This window comes from Halichoerus grypus, chromosome 2, assembly GCF_964656455.1.
Source record: "Halichoerus grypus chromosome 2, mHalGry1.hap1.1, whole genome shotgun sequence".
Lineage (NCBI taxonomy): Eukaryota > Metazoa > Chordata > Mammalia > Carnivora > Phocidae > Halichoerus > Halichoerus grypus.
In genome coordinates this window covers 133,805,069-133,819,455 of record NC_135713.1, presented here as the reverse complement: position 1 = coordinate 133,819,455, position 14,387 = coordinate 133,805,069, and the positions used below count along the sequence as shown (strand labels likewise).

Genomic DNA, 14,387 nt, shown 5'->3' with positions numbered 1-14,387 from the left:
ATTTGGTAAAACTGTATCTTATTTATACACCATTTCGTGAAAATGGAAATACTTCTTTTACACTGAAGAGAATGGGTAATCAGAAAGGAAAAGCTCTCAGGCAGACATAATGAGAAGATTACATATGGAATCAGCTACTTTCTCACTTATGTCTTTCTTTTTGGGCTTTTAGGTCTTTGTTATTATGTAGAAATAAGAAATAAGATTCTGCCCTCTTCTGGCTCCAAAAAAAACTTACCAAGAATTTTCTGTCCGAGCACAGAAGGCTTGTTTTATTGAACACTCACACATGCTGGATGAATTCTTTAGGGCTGGTGCAGGGGCAATTGACCTAGTCATTTTTCCCTCTTGCTCTTAACTTCATGGCCCTGTTTTCACTTGTAATATGTTGAGTGATTTTCATCTGTTGCTAGAAGTATAGTTGGAAAAAGGGATTCTGAAAATCACTTAAAATGTATGTCTAAGCTGGAAAGTGTCAAGTATATATTCAGAAAAGATAGTGCTTCTGTTCTGATTTTGAGACAGGTAGTCTCTGAAGGTAAAATGGTAAAACGAAAATCCTGACACCTGCGTAACAGGACCTGTGAGATGGGCTGAGGCTCTGTTTGTGTGCTTCAGCTGTCTTCGGCAGGTACCACAGAACTTGTAGTTGGCAACACGGGAATAGCGGAACACTTGTTTTTATCCAAAGAGGGGCTGAGAATGTCCAGCTGAATTCAAGTTCACTGGTAGACAAATGAACAGCCCACCAAATCAAATGGAAAAATGCAAAGACTGTCCCGATATGTAAGAAGCAGCAACAACCACGCTGGGCAGTCAAACCCACGTTGGGGAAGAAAAGGAACCAAAGATAGCACAACCATGGACAGGCCGTAGAAACAAACTAGTTAATTAATAGCTGCTTCAACTAAAAAAAAAAAATTTTCTTTTTTTAACCACAGTCTAATTCTTGTCTCCAACTTTTCTATGTACTCACCCTTTCCGCCTCTTAAATAGTGTCTCTACTTCCCAAGAAAAACTCTTTCATGGTCCACTCATCCCCTCCTCTCTTAAAGCTGAATTTCTTCTTGTTTTTACAAGAAAATATTTGTACATTTTTCTACCACTATGTAAGATTTTTTTCAACAGTGTGAAGCCCTTGGGTTATATTTTGTTTCGGTTTTTTCCAGTGCCAAACTTTTCAATAAGCCCCTGCAATTTGGCTTTTTCAAAGTTAGTGATTTCTTACCTGCCAAACCCGTGGCCCTTCGTCCATCGTTCTTGACCTGCCCTTCGTGAGACATGACCTCTACTACTTATTCTCAAAAATCCTCCTCTTCTGGGCACTAGACTGTTTTTATTACTCCTCTGAATCTCTCTAGCCTCTTTCTCTCATCCCTGAGGCTGTGCCTCCCCCGAAGTGGTCGGGGGTCCTTCCTCGGCGCACCTCAAGCCATTGCATCTACATCTAAGGCTGACTCCCTTTTCTCTCTTCCTACTGTACTTCCCATTTTTAACCACTCAGTCAGCTGCTCCACTTCTGCTGTTCGGCTAGCATCTCAAGTGTAATACGTCTAGAACCAGAATTCTCTACAACTTCCACCTCCTCAGAAAGTTCTTCCTGGAAGTTCTTCACTTCCATTAACATCCATGAAGCCAATGTGATTAACTTGACAGCAATCTCTGACTTTTCTTACCAGATGAAATACAAATTCTTTAACTTACCATCTAAGGTCTTCCCCCTTATAGGACCAAAAATTGCATCCCCAGCATTCTCTTGGCAGTCCAATTTTTATTTTGAAACTATGACAATAATGATTAGGTTCTAGTCAAGCTATTACCGAAATATGTAATAGACTTCCTAACCTTTCTACTTTGCCTGAATGCCTCTTTCTGGAATATCCTCCCCTACACATTCACCCATTAAGAGGTCATGTGTCCTTTAGGTTCCATATCCAGTCTCACGATTTCACTAGAAGGAGCTTTGTCTCCTCTTTACATTCATGGCTCTTAGTAACACAAAGTTAGTTAGATGGTACCAGCCATCATCTTCCTTTCACTTTGATTATCTAGGTAAGTTCCCTGCCTCTCTGTATGACTTGTCATTTAGTTGACTCTATCCTGAACGTTTTTTAATCATTCGGAATAGCATTTAGCACAGTGTCAGAGAACATACATCTTTGCTGGATAATAAAAGATCAGTTCCATCCATCAGCATCCTGCCTGGAAACCAGACATCACTCTAGGTCTTCAAAAGAGATTAACTTAATGCAGGTAACTGGTGATGCAGGTAACGGAAAAGCAGAAACGCCGGAGGGGATCGGGTGAGGGGCCCCCCGGGGTGAGCAGGATCAGCCAGTCTCTACCTCTCCGGGGTAGGAGGGGCTCCAGAAGGAAGTAGCGGGAGGAGCAGTTCTTACATCCCCAGAACCCAGAGCCAGGGGTTGTCCAGTGAGCTAGAGCCCCAGTGGGGATGGCCCAAGGCAAGCTGAGAGAAGGGCTGTCTGGTAGGACAGGGGACCATGAAGTACACCTACTACCCGAGGAAGTAAGAGAAGCACAGAGACAAAGACAGAGAAGGAAGAACTACCCTGGCGTCTTCCCAACTTCCGTCCGCCAATCTTCTGAGGGTGCCCCCTAGTGGCCTTTAACTTCCACAGATTATTTTCTTATTTATAACCTGTGTCATTTTCCTATGTAGTAGGAACCAGAACATACTTCCTGTTGGTGGTGAATCCCCAGATAAATAGAGGGAGGACCTGGCTTCCAACGACAGGAAACAGAAGAGGATGGCCATCCCCTCTTCCAGGCTAAGAGGAGAGTGCAGGCTTGTAATGAATGCTCCTGTCCGGGATGCTGAATCTGATAAGGAGAGTAATACACAGAGAGCATTCCCGACGGCAAGCCTGGCACCAGAAGTGGGGGTTACAGAAATCCAAGGACATGGCCACGACAGCACCAACAGCAGCGAGAGAAGATGCTTTGGGGACAGGCCATGCTGTGCTGCCCCTGGTTCTTGCTCCTACTTTGAAACTTGTTCTGTAGCCTTCCTGAAAGTTTTGGGGATTCCTTTATTCCTACAGTTAGTTACTGATGTGGTTTGCAACCAATGACTCTGATCAGTATAAGCCAGAACTGAGAAAATGGATAAAAGCCAAGAAATTCAAGTACTGACGATGTCATGTGTCTAGAATTCTGTTCTTAGTTGACATCAGAACACTAGAGTGAAATGTTATTGCATTTTATATTCACGTAATACTTACTGACTTTATAAATTATTAGAATTAGTTAAATTGCCATAATCTGACATGGGTACCTTTTCTAAGGTGAGGAGATTTATTTCAGACTGTAGACGGATTTCTGGTTTGTTGCTTTGCTGATCCTTGAACTGAACAAACTCTTTTTCCAAAATCTTATACTTATTTTCAGCATCAGTAAGCTGTATTTAAAAAAGAAAAAAAACACCGGTATGCTAAGTTCAATACTATAGAATTTGATTCAACAGTGTCATATTTTCCTTATGCTAAAACATGTTTATAGTAGAAAATTTAGAAACTCCCCGAGGTATAATGAGGAAAATTAACAACATACAAAAACTTTTTAAGAGTATGAAATTTGTTATAAAACCAGTATCACCAGAACCTTTTTGGTAAATTTTAAATTCACCTTATAAAAATACAGATACTACATACTTAGAATGTCACATGTAAGAAAATATTGTGCATTATAGATATACCAGCTCATTATGGAGGAAAACAAAAACTTTTAGTGCTGTATTTCTTTTTCTTATTATTTGAAGCTGTAAGAACTCCATAATTCAAATACTATTACAAGTTAAAGTCATTTCAAGATGATTTGGCCCAATCCCTTCATTTTTGTGGCTAAGAAATTTAAAGGTTGCAGAAGCTCAATAATGGGGGCAGTGCCTAAGAGCCAGGATGTAGCAGAGACATAAGTAGCATCCAGATCTCTTCATCCCCCAGAATAATGCTCTGATGAGAGTAGGCAAATACTTCGTTAAATTAAAAAAAGAGAGAGACCGCCTTGACTCAAGTCTATATATAACTCCCCTTCTAACAGTTTCAGAACTACCAAACCCCCCAACCCAAAAAACAGGATATAAAAATTTTTTATTTGATCTGGGATTTTTTTTAATCAAATGAAAACAAGCACTGTTAAAGATGCCTTCCAAAAACATGTAACACTATAACTACCAATCATAGATAAACCCATTTATCTTGTAAGACATAAGACTTAACTGAATTTGAAATACTGAGAAAATCTGTGACAGAAATGGAACTTAAATTATCAATAATAAATTCTTATTTCATGCCAGTAAATACAAATAATTCTAATTAGGATTTATCTAGCATCTTAAGGTAATGAGGTATTCCATTACCTGAAAATTCTTCATATGACTGAAGTTTACCTCTCTGAATATCTGAACTTTTATTCTTAAATTTGAATCAGAACCTTTCTAAAGCATCTCTGTCACATTTGTTTTAAACAAAAGCTACCAGACTTCATATTTGTTATTTTTTCCACCATTCAGAGACATCATCATAATTACTGTGGCCCCAATCAGGTTGTACAGAAGTAAGCTATGAGGCATGAGGGGCTCTTTTTCTTTGGCTAAGTGGTCCATAAACAACATGGATTGAGTTGTGTGACCGGCTTTTATATACCGGAATACAGATACTTGATCACCTTTCACTGACAGGGTCTTTTTGTCCTTTCTCCCTGTCTAGTTAGAACTGTATGCTGAGTATATGGAACCTAGTTCTGACTCGGGGCCTAGAATGTTTTCTTTTATATAAGCTGTGAAATGTTCCCAGTGAAGGGCTGAGCAATTTCAGCTCCCAGACACGTGGGCTGCCCCACAGCTCCCTCCCCACTCCCCTGCCAGGTTTCCCCCAGGTCTCAGACTATGTTCTAGAGGAGTGCCTGGGCTTAATTTTTCCAAAATACCAGTTTGTGCCACAAAGGTGCTTCCCACAAAGATGCAAGCATATGCAATACATGCAATACATCAGTCTGGGACAAGGTAGAAATGGGTTTTTCAAAAAGATCCCCTGGTGAATCTAATGCATGTTAGAAGCCTCTATTCTAGAAGGCTCGATCTCCCTAAGAAGTGGAAGAAGGGAAGCACTACCGGTGAAGCCCATCCCAACTGCCCACTTTTACCACTCGATCTTTCATCTTTTACATGAGACTTCTATATAACAGTCCATGAACAATGTATTGGCCACAACGAAATTTGTCAGAAAAAAAATTTGTGGAGTCAAATTTAGTTCTTTGTCATGTGAATAATGATAAGGGAAGGAACATTATCCCAACATCGTCTTTAGCTTTGATTTAGGAAAACAAGATTTGACTTAAAGTCGATCTGAATCTCGGTGCAATCAATATGATCAATAGTTCGATTTACTGTGTATTTTTCTCACTTTTCAGTGAATACAGAGAAGCTCGAGCTCCCACCTGCTGCTGCAGTCGGAGTTTGTCCTCTTCCAGCTGTCTCATCTTCAACCTTTCTAGTTCCACCTGATGAACACAATCCTCTTTGGCCCTCCGGATAGAGTCCTGAAGTTCTTGCAGGTTCCGTTCACGTTCTAATTTCAGTTCCTTTCTCTCTCTTTGAACCTGACAACAGGTGCGTCTGTAAGAGGTGGGCTTGCTCTTGGCCATGTGACACTGTTCAGTAGTCTATTATCCTTATATACAGTCAATGTTTGGAATATTTACAAATTTATCTCCATATCCTTTTCCGTTATTAGAGTTAATGTTTAAACATACTGAAATTCTACATTTTAATCCATCATCACTTAATTCTAATATAAAAAGTATATCCAAAACTCCATATATGACTCACATAAATTCAATTGAAAAGGCCCTAATAACTTAAAATTCCTATTTGAATAAAACCCATTGTATTATCTAAGCAAATATGCCCAAGTTTCTTTTCTTCTTTAGACATTTCTTATATTTTGAGGGTGCCTGGGTGGCTCAGTCGGTTAAGCGTCTGACACCATCTAAGATTCTTTCTTCCTCTTCCTCTACCCCTCCCCCTGCTCATGCACACTCTCTTTCTCAAATAGATAAATCTTCAAAAAAAAATGGGGGCGCCTGGGTGGCTCAGTTGGTTAAACAGCCAACTCTTGATCTCAACTCTGGTCTTGATTTCAGGGTGTAGCCTACTAAAACATGGAGCCTACTAAAAATAAACCACAAAATTTCTTACATTCTGCCTAGTATCACAGAAGGTGACTGAGCCTTTGTATTAGATGTTTGACCTTAAATATATTTGTTTCCAAATCAACTTAGAAATTCCAGAAAATGTGAGGACAAATTTAAGAGAGATATGCTGAGAAAAATTCTGAGAAACACGTGTGGTTAGGGAAGGGGCATATAAATTTAACGTGGGGTAAATTCTAATTATTTTGAAGTGACTTTTGTAGTAATTTAAATAAATATTTAGGGTAAAATTTAGTACAACCTAACAAAATTGCTAACTAGGCGTAGCACTAACAGAAGTTTTCATCCATCCTTCGGATTTAACCTTTAATGGGCAACAAAGAAGGGTGTTCCTTTCTTAGCGAGAACAAGGTCAGAAGGCTAGGCCACTGAGCCCGTGCTACATTTTCTCTATTCTCTACGTAGTGCCACTCTCCCTTCCTTCCCCATACTGGGAAACTTAACCAGAAGTCTCTACAACTGCAGATATCAGCCAAAGCTGGCTAACAATTAACATTTCTAGTAACAAATATTTGGCTATCTATTCCTCACGTTCTGACCTATTATTGAACAGCAGTTTTCTCCATCATGCCTACAAGACAGCTTCCATGAAATGGAGTTTATATGAGCATAAAGGAAAAATAATAGTATGGACCTAGAACACAGATTCTGGGAAATGAAGACATACGATAGAGGAATACAGTTACCTCTGACTCTGCAAGGACAAGCTGCTGCTCTCGCTTCTCTAGGTCAATTAGGGTTTTTTGAAGTTTTCCTTCTAGAACAGTATATTCAGCCACCTAAAGTACGATAAAAGAAAAATTACCTTTTCCCCAAATTCAAAACATGAACAAATTCAACGATGCATACATTATAACTTACTGAAACACAAGACGTGGGAATAGGAAAATCATGAATTACATCCACCAATTCAAAGCAGAAATTCTTTCCAGTACCCTAAGGAAGGAAGCCCATCTCGCTTCTGCTTGGCTCTCTCTAGTGACATTCAGTTTCCCGAGGAAGCTCTTTCTCCCACTGGACAATCAGACTGCTAGTAAAATCCTATGTTCAGGCAACATCTAGCTCCTTAAAATCTGCCTTGGTCAACACTCCGGTATTTCTCTGATGCCCCCCTTTCATCACTTACACTCCTTCCCTAGAACGAATTCTGTTGCTAGATCAGCTAGTCAGTTTCAAGTCTGTCCTCCTCCTGGTTCAGATCTCATCCTTTCCTGCAGTTCCATGATCGCTTCTGAAGCCACACTCCCTGCTTGGGCCCCAAGCCTAGTACCCCGGTTGCTATGGGCTTGCAGTCCTGCTCTGCTCTTTGACCCTGTGAGTCCCATTCAGAATAAGAGGTCTGCTAGCTCAGCCTACACAGCATGTAGGAATCTGACAGTTTCCTATCTTTCATTTGTAACTGATCATTTCTACTAGGACTTTCTGAACCAGTTTTTCTATCCTCACCAACTAGTCTCCAGATCCCAGGCCACATCTTAATCTTCTTTTTCCCGTAGTCAATGGGACCTTGGTTTGATCCTCCTGAACCTTACCTGTACCCCTTAGAAGAAAAAAAAAATATCTTCACATATCTGAATCTGGTGATAGCCATCATATATCCTCTTAGTCTTTTTTCTTCTCCAAGATAAACACAAGTTTTAGCTATTATTCACATATTTTGATTTTCACATCATCTAATATCTTAGATTTAATCTAAAGATTAGATTCTAGACTAAGTCTTTTAAAAAATGTGGTAGCCCGATGTGATCTCACTACTTCCGAAGCCAAAGAATGTCCCCTGCCTGAGACAAGAACAGCAAGTCCATTAACTTCATCTAAAATCGCATGTGCTATTTCAGGATCCTGATCACGCCATCTGTTGTGTCAAAGAAATTCCCCCAAGACTTTTGTTTTTAAACCTGGGATAACTATACCCACATAACTATTGTCCAAAAGACTGTTGTGACTACGGAATTTGACATTTGTCCTTGTTAAACTTTATTTCAGTGATTTAGGCCCGACATACCAACCAATCATGATCACTTACGTAAGAATTCTGTTAACTCTACCACCTACTTTTGGTTTACCTAAAAAACAAAACAAAAAACAACTAAGTGTGCCCTACACCTCCTTATAAAGTCTTACAGGGATAGGGAAACAGGATGGTGAGTCAGAATTCCAATGTTCTGCCTCTCGCAAGGCAAATGTGCGTGTTCCCAGAGCCCTGTCTCAGGAGGTCTCCTTTCCTGCTACATGACCTCCGCGGATGACCCAAACCACCTACCATCACGTATACGGAGCACTCCCAAATCCAGCCTGCCAAGTCAAAACCCCCTCCAGAGGTTTGGACCTCTAAGCCCAAGGATCTGCTGCATATGCCAATACTCCCTAGGTATCTCAAACTCAAAAATGTATAAAAACGGGAAATCATCATCATTTAAATAACAAATATCTATTGAAAACCTAGCAGGTGTGGGTAAAAGAAAGTCCTGTGATACCTATATTCTGAGGGAGGACCAACTATGAACAAGGAAGTGGATATTTAATGTAATCCTAAGTAAATGCCAGGATGAAAATAAGCAGAATGAGTGTCTAGCTAGTGGCTGGGAGCAAAGGAAGAAGGCGTATTTTGGATATAATGATCAGAGAAGGCCCCACTCGGATTATCCGGAACAAAGACCAGAAAGAGGGGCGCCTGGGTGGCTCAGTTGGTTAAGCAACTGCCTTCGGCTCAGGTCATGATCCTGGAGTCCCGGGATCGAGTCCCACATCGGGCTCCCTGCTCAGCAGGGAGTCTGCTTCTCCCTCTGACCCTCCTCCCTCTCATGCTCTCTGCCTCTCATTCTCTCTCTCACAAATAAATAAAAAAAAAAAAAAAAAAAAAAAGACCAGAAAGACCTTCTAACAAAAGGACATTCCATAGATCCTGAGGTGGGGGACGTGGCTTAGCACATCTGGTGAACTGCAAGGAGGCCAGGTTGGTAAGAACAGACAGTAGCAGGAGGCTGACAGCAGTGAGGTCACAGAGGAAGCTAGGAGACAGGTCACCTAAGGCCTCGTGGGACCTGGTACAAAATGTGAGTTTTATTCTACGTGCCATGAAGAGCATGACAGGTTTTAGCAGAGGCGTGCACTGTCTGACTTTTGGTTTAAAAGCCTCCCTCTTGGATGATATGGATATAACCAGCTGCCGGGGTCAGGAAAGAGGAAGGGATGCTGAGCTAAGTAGTAACTAGGAGAGAAGTCACCTAGGCGAGACATAAAGTTGTGAAGGAGGTGGCTCAAAGTGGTTCGTTTCCAGGATACATATGCAGTGTGGAGCCACGAGGATTTGCTAATAAACTAGATGTGGAATCAGAGTCAAGGATAACTTGCCTTGTAACCTGAGAAACTGAGTAAAAGGCATCGCCATTTATTAAGATGGGGAATCAACACGAACAAATGTATACAGGAGGGAGATACAGACTTGTTCTTAGATCACATCTGAGCTGCTTATGAGACAGTCAGTGGCAGTGCCAACAGCGAGGTGCAGAGTCCAGGGAAGAGGCAGGGGATGCGAGTGGGTACGTGTTATATATAATACACATATGTTATGTATAATATGCATACTTGTATTTAACGTGTACAGGACAGTAAGAAAGTGGAGGACAACACCAGAAGAAACGTAAAAACAGAAAAGAGATTCAAGGACTGGACCTTGGGGCAAGCCAATAAACCCAGCAGAGGCTGAGGGGAAAAAAATGATCCAGCATGAAAACTGGGAAGGGGAGACCAGTGAATTCAGTAGAACAGTAGGAAGGTTATAGGAGGAGAGGTCAAGCAAAGGAAGTGTTTTAGAAAGGGAAAGATCAAACTGGGTAAGGATGAGGGAGGCTTGGTTGAGAACTGTTCTGGAGAGGGAATGAACTGCTTAGGGAAAGGAGGAGGAGCACTGGGTAGCAATGAGTATCCCTTAGGCTTCAGATCTTAAACCTCCTTCACTCCCTTTAACTCCCGTTCCCCTTTTCTCTACCACCTTATCACTGCTCTGACTTTTGAGCCTTCATCTTCTTTTATATATATTATTGCCTCCCTGGTCTTCCTGACTTTAGCTTCACCCTCTTCCATTCTGTCCATTATACTTCCACCAGAATGACTGTTCGAAAACAAAAATCTCATTTCCTTGTTCTCTTACATAAAAGTCTTCATTAAAAAAATAAGTTTCTCAAATTTCTACCTTTCCCAAGGTGGGCTATCAGCTGAACCACAGACCATAAAAAAATGATTCAAGTAATTTTTTTCTCTGTCTTCTCTACTAATGTAGAAGCATAGGATCAAGTTAATCCATTAGTGACAGTAGATGCTGGCAAGCATTAGGGCTTAACTCTCTCAAGAAACCCCGGCTGAGAAAGTCTGCAGGATCAAGTCTAACCTCCTCAAAATGGAACAGAAGAGCATTTACATTCCATAAACCTCTCTATGCCTTATTTCTTGAGGCATACCCTCTCCTCCCTTCTTCCCACATCAACCTACATACAATTTTCTTAATGCCAAGCCTATTTCAAACTTCTTTGGAATGTCCCTTGAGTCCACCTGGTAGTATCTACTAATCTTTATCAAAGTAAAAGCATAATCTTATCCATGAAACACTTCCTCATACTATTCCCTTATGTAGAACTGAGTTCTCCCTTCTTTGTGGGTACATGATAGCGATCTTTAGCTATCTGATGGGAAGTCACGTAGAAGACAGAATAAACATGATCTCAGCTATGAAGAAGGCAGAACAGGACCAGAGTATCCTACTCATAAATTACTTTAAGACACATTCATTAGTTAACAATCACCGGATTTAGCATATCCGTCTGTACAACCAGGTCATTAGCAATACACTGGTTTCCGGAAATAAAGGTTTAGTATATTTCACTTCACCCCAAAGGCCCCAAGGGGGTGGTAGACAAATCATTATATTATCTGTTTCAAGGTTAACTAAGACTTCATTTGTTTGGAGGAAAAGTTTATGTATAACTCCAGAGAATAAATTATTTTTTCAAACAGAGAAATTTCCACAAAAACAATCTGCTCCTTTTCAGGTGACAAAATAATGCCTCCAAATGGTCCCAAAAGATGACCAAAAAACATTAATTGATAGATTAATAAACCCAGTCACCCATAAGGATATATATCATTAGGTGCCTATCATAAGCTTAAAATAGTAATTTATTATTATGAAATACTAGTATCTTTGAGATCTGATTATATATAGTTTTATTTTACTACATATACTCCTTCACCACTACATCCTGAATTGGTGGGCTATTAGCTAGTTAACATCTTTTTGGTAAGGCAAGATAGAAGTTCCTCATAATAAGCAGATGAGTTCCATTTTACTATTAACTAATTATTTTGTGCCGAATAGCAGAAATAAAATGAAATTTAAATGACTGCATAATGTTCCATCAGTATTATCCGGACTCCTTCAGGTAAACTGTCTAACTATTGAAGAAGTTACATATTGTTTTGAAGAAAACAGGTAAATAAAGTGAAAATAAATGAACAGAAAAGGCTCATACATTTTAGACCTAAAAATAGTATGGTGAGATTCTCAGAGAATTTAGCTTGAAAAGGTCTCATCCTATTGAAGAAAAAATTGCTTTTTTCTTCCCACGGACTCAATTTTACAGTAACTTACCAAGTTTTAGAAAAACAGATCTCATCCTAGTTGACCATACTCTTACAAGACAGAGCACACGTTACACTGGATGAGTTGTAACTCCCAAATGTATTTAGATTGAAATAAAATGGCAATATCCAATCTACTTTTTGACATGACTAATTCAAATAAATACCTGAGCCACTTACTAGACAGATATCATATTCCATTTTCTGAGCAGAGTTCTTATTAACTAATCAGGAGCTTGTCAATTCAAGCTGAAATGGTAGGAGAAACTGTATATACTGGAAGCCAATTGAAAAGATAATAGCAAAATGACAACCAACCAGAAATCACTGACTTTTTTTTTTTCCAACTCATTGCACAAAAACTGTTTTCTCTCTCTTTCTCTCTTTTTTTTTTTTTGCAATAGAAAGTTCAATTAGGGCACAAGGTGGATTTGTCAAAATTATTAACTAAAAAATGTTTCAAGATTTGACTTTTGCAAACCTCAACCCTGAAAAACTCTTCAACAGCACTTTAAAAAATCGTTCAACAATAAACTCGTCTTGCCTTAAAAGGTAAATGAAAAATTAAAAAACTTTCAATATTTGATGGCTCAGATTCAATTCATAAAGGATACTGGAGAACTATAAATGCTACTTAATATAAAAGTCACACTTAGTACAACTACTATAAAGTTTAAGTATGTGTGAGGGGCTCTAAATTTTTAAATTTCAGTTATTTGAGTATTTAAGAACAGATGCTTTAGAGTGGTCCTATTATCTTTTTCTTTTAATTCACTGGTTTTTCAAATTTTTAATGGTTGAGAATTAGGGGAGATAAAGTTGAAACAGTTACTTTAAAGTCAAAGGCTTGGGGGCCTTCTGTTCGGTCTACCCATAGAAGACTAACTGCCCACCCCCCCCAAACACAAATGGAACAACCCACACGAAACAAGTGCATTCACACACTGGAGAATGGGCAGCCCAGGACCATCATCCCTGACAGAGCAGAAACAAATGAGGCCCTAACAGGAACTCTAGTGGACTTCCTGGAGGCACTTTCCAGACTCTAGCTCACAGAAGGGGGACCCAGCAGACCCTCGCCATCTGGCCGAGTTGAGGCAATAGACAGACCAAAGAGGATGAGGCAAGTCAAGCTGGTGAGGAGAGGAGGGAGACGTGGAGAGAGTGAGCACCTGAGACCTGCAGAGTAGTCTGCTCCAGTCTGAGGTGAAACCCCGAAGGCTGGGGACTTTACCACTGGAAAGCTCTAAGATGAAGCATTCCCAGAGCTCATACAGGTCTGAGAGGAGTGTGCATTCCTACCCATCCGAGGGAAGAGACCCTGTGACACACCAGGCGTCTACATACTGTTACGGAGCCCAAGGCTACGGCATGTTCTCACCTCATCCTAGCCAAACTTTAAAGGATCAAACTCATCCCAAGTAACTTCACATCATAATGAGATCCAGCAACTGACAATGTAAGCTTCACAATTTCTGGTATCTAACAAAAAATTACCCGTCATGCTAAGAAGGAGAAAAATGTAACCTATAACCAGGTGAAAAAACAACAGAAAGAGACCTCAAAATGATACAGATGTTGGAACTAGTAGATAACATATTATAAATATATTGCAGATACTGAAAAGGAAAACATGAACATGAGAAAAAGTGGAGTATGTTTAAAAAAAGGGAAAAGGCCCAAATGGACCTTTCAAAGATGAAAAGTGCAGTATATGAAAAATTATGTTCAAATGGATTCATGGCAAATTAGACCCTTCAGAAGACAAGACAGGTGAACCTGAAGTCACAGCAATAAAAAATACCCAAAACGAAGCACTGAGAAGGAAAAAAAAAAACAAAAAAATAATTCACTTCTCACTGGGACAATATCAAGCAGTCTAAGATACATGTACATTGCAATCCAAGCACAAGAGGAGAAAGAGACACAGGAAAAAATTTTAAGCAATAAAAACCCAAACTGTTTCAAACTTGATAAAACCCTATAATCAAGAAGCTCAAAGTCTCCAAGCAGGGTGAACACACGCACACAGACAAACAAAGACACACACACAGAAGCACAAGGCCCATCAAAATCATAATGCTGAAAACTAGTGGTAAAGAAAAAAGTCTTAAAAGCAGTTCAGAGAAAGAGACATTACAGATAGAGGGCCAAGGTAAAAGGGCCAGCAAATTTTCTATCAGAAAAACACAATCGAAATGCAAATGAAACAACTTTCAAGACTGAAACAAAAAATTGTCAACTGAGAATTCTATACCCAGTGAAAATATATTTATTTCAAAATGAGGGAGAGATAAACACTTCTTCACATAAAAGCTGACAGCATTTATTGCCATCGGACCCATACTAAAAGAAATGTTATGTATTTGGGTAATAAAAAAGGACTACTGCCTCAGAGTTTTACTTCTTTAAAAACTAACTCTGTAAAGCAAAAATATATTTAGGGTAATACATGTAAAAGCAAAATCTATGATGGTAACAACACAAAAGACATATGCTGGACACGTACTGCTGTAAAC

General features: G+C 39.7%; 1 protein-coding gene across 6 annotated transcripts in view; it reads right to left on the bottom strand.

Moving 5' to 3' along the window:
• The window catches only part of CEP120 (centrosomal protein 120), a 64,338-nt gene that overhangs the window by 19,577 nt on the left and 30,374 nt on the right, over positions 1-14,387 (bottom strand). For all 6 annotated transcript variants that reach the window (XM_036071915.2, XM_036071918.2, XM_036071917.2 and 3 more), the window contains 3 exons: positions 6,918-7,010; positions 5,458-5,619; positions 3,296-3,418 (listed from right to left, as the gene is read on the bottom strand). In XM_036071915.2, the coding sequence (XP_035927808.1) occupies positions 3,296-3,418; positions 5,458-5,619; positions 6,918-7,010 (378 nt within the window). The remainder of the gene's footprint in view (positions 1-3,295; positions 3,419-5,457; positions 5,620-6,917; positions 7,011-14,387) is intronic.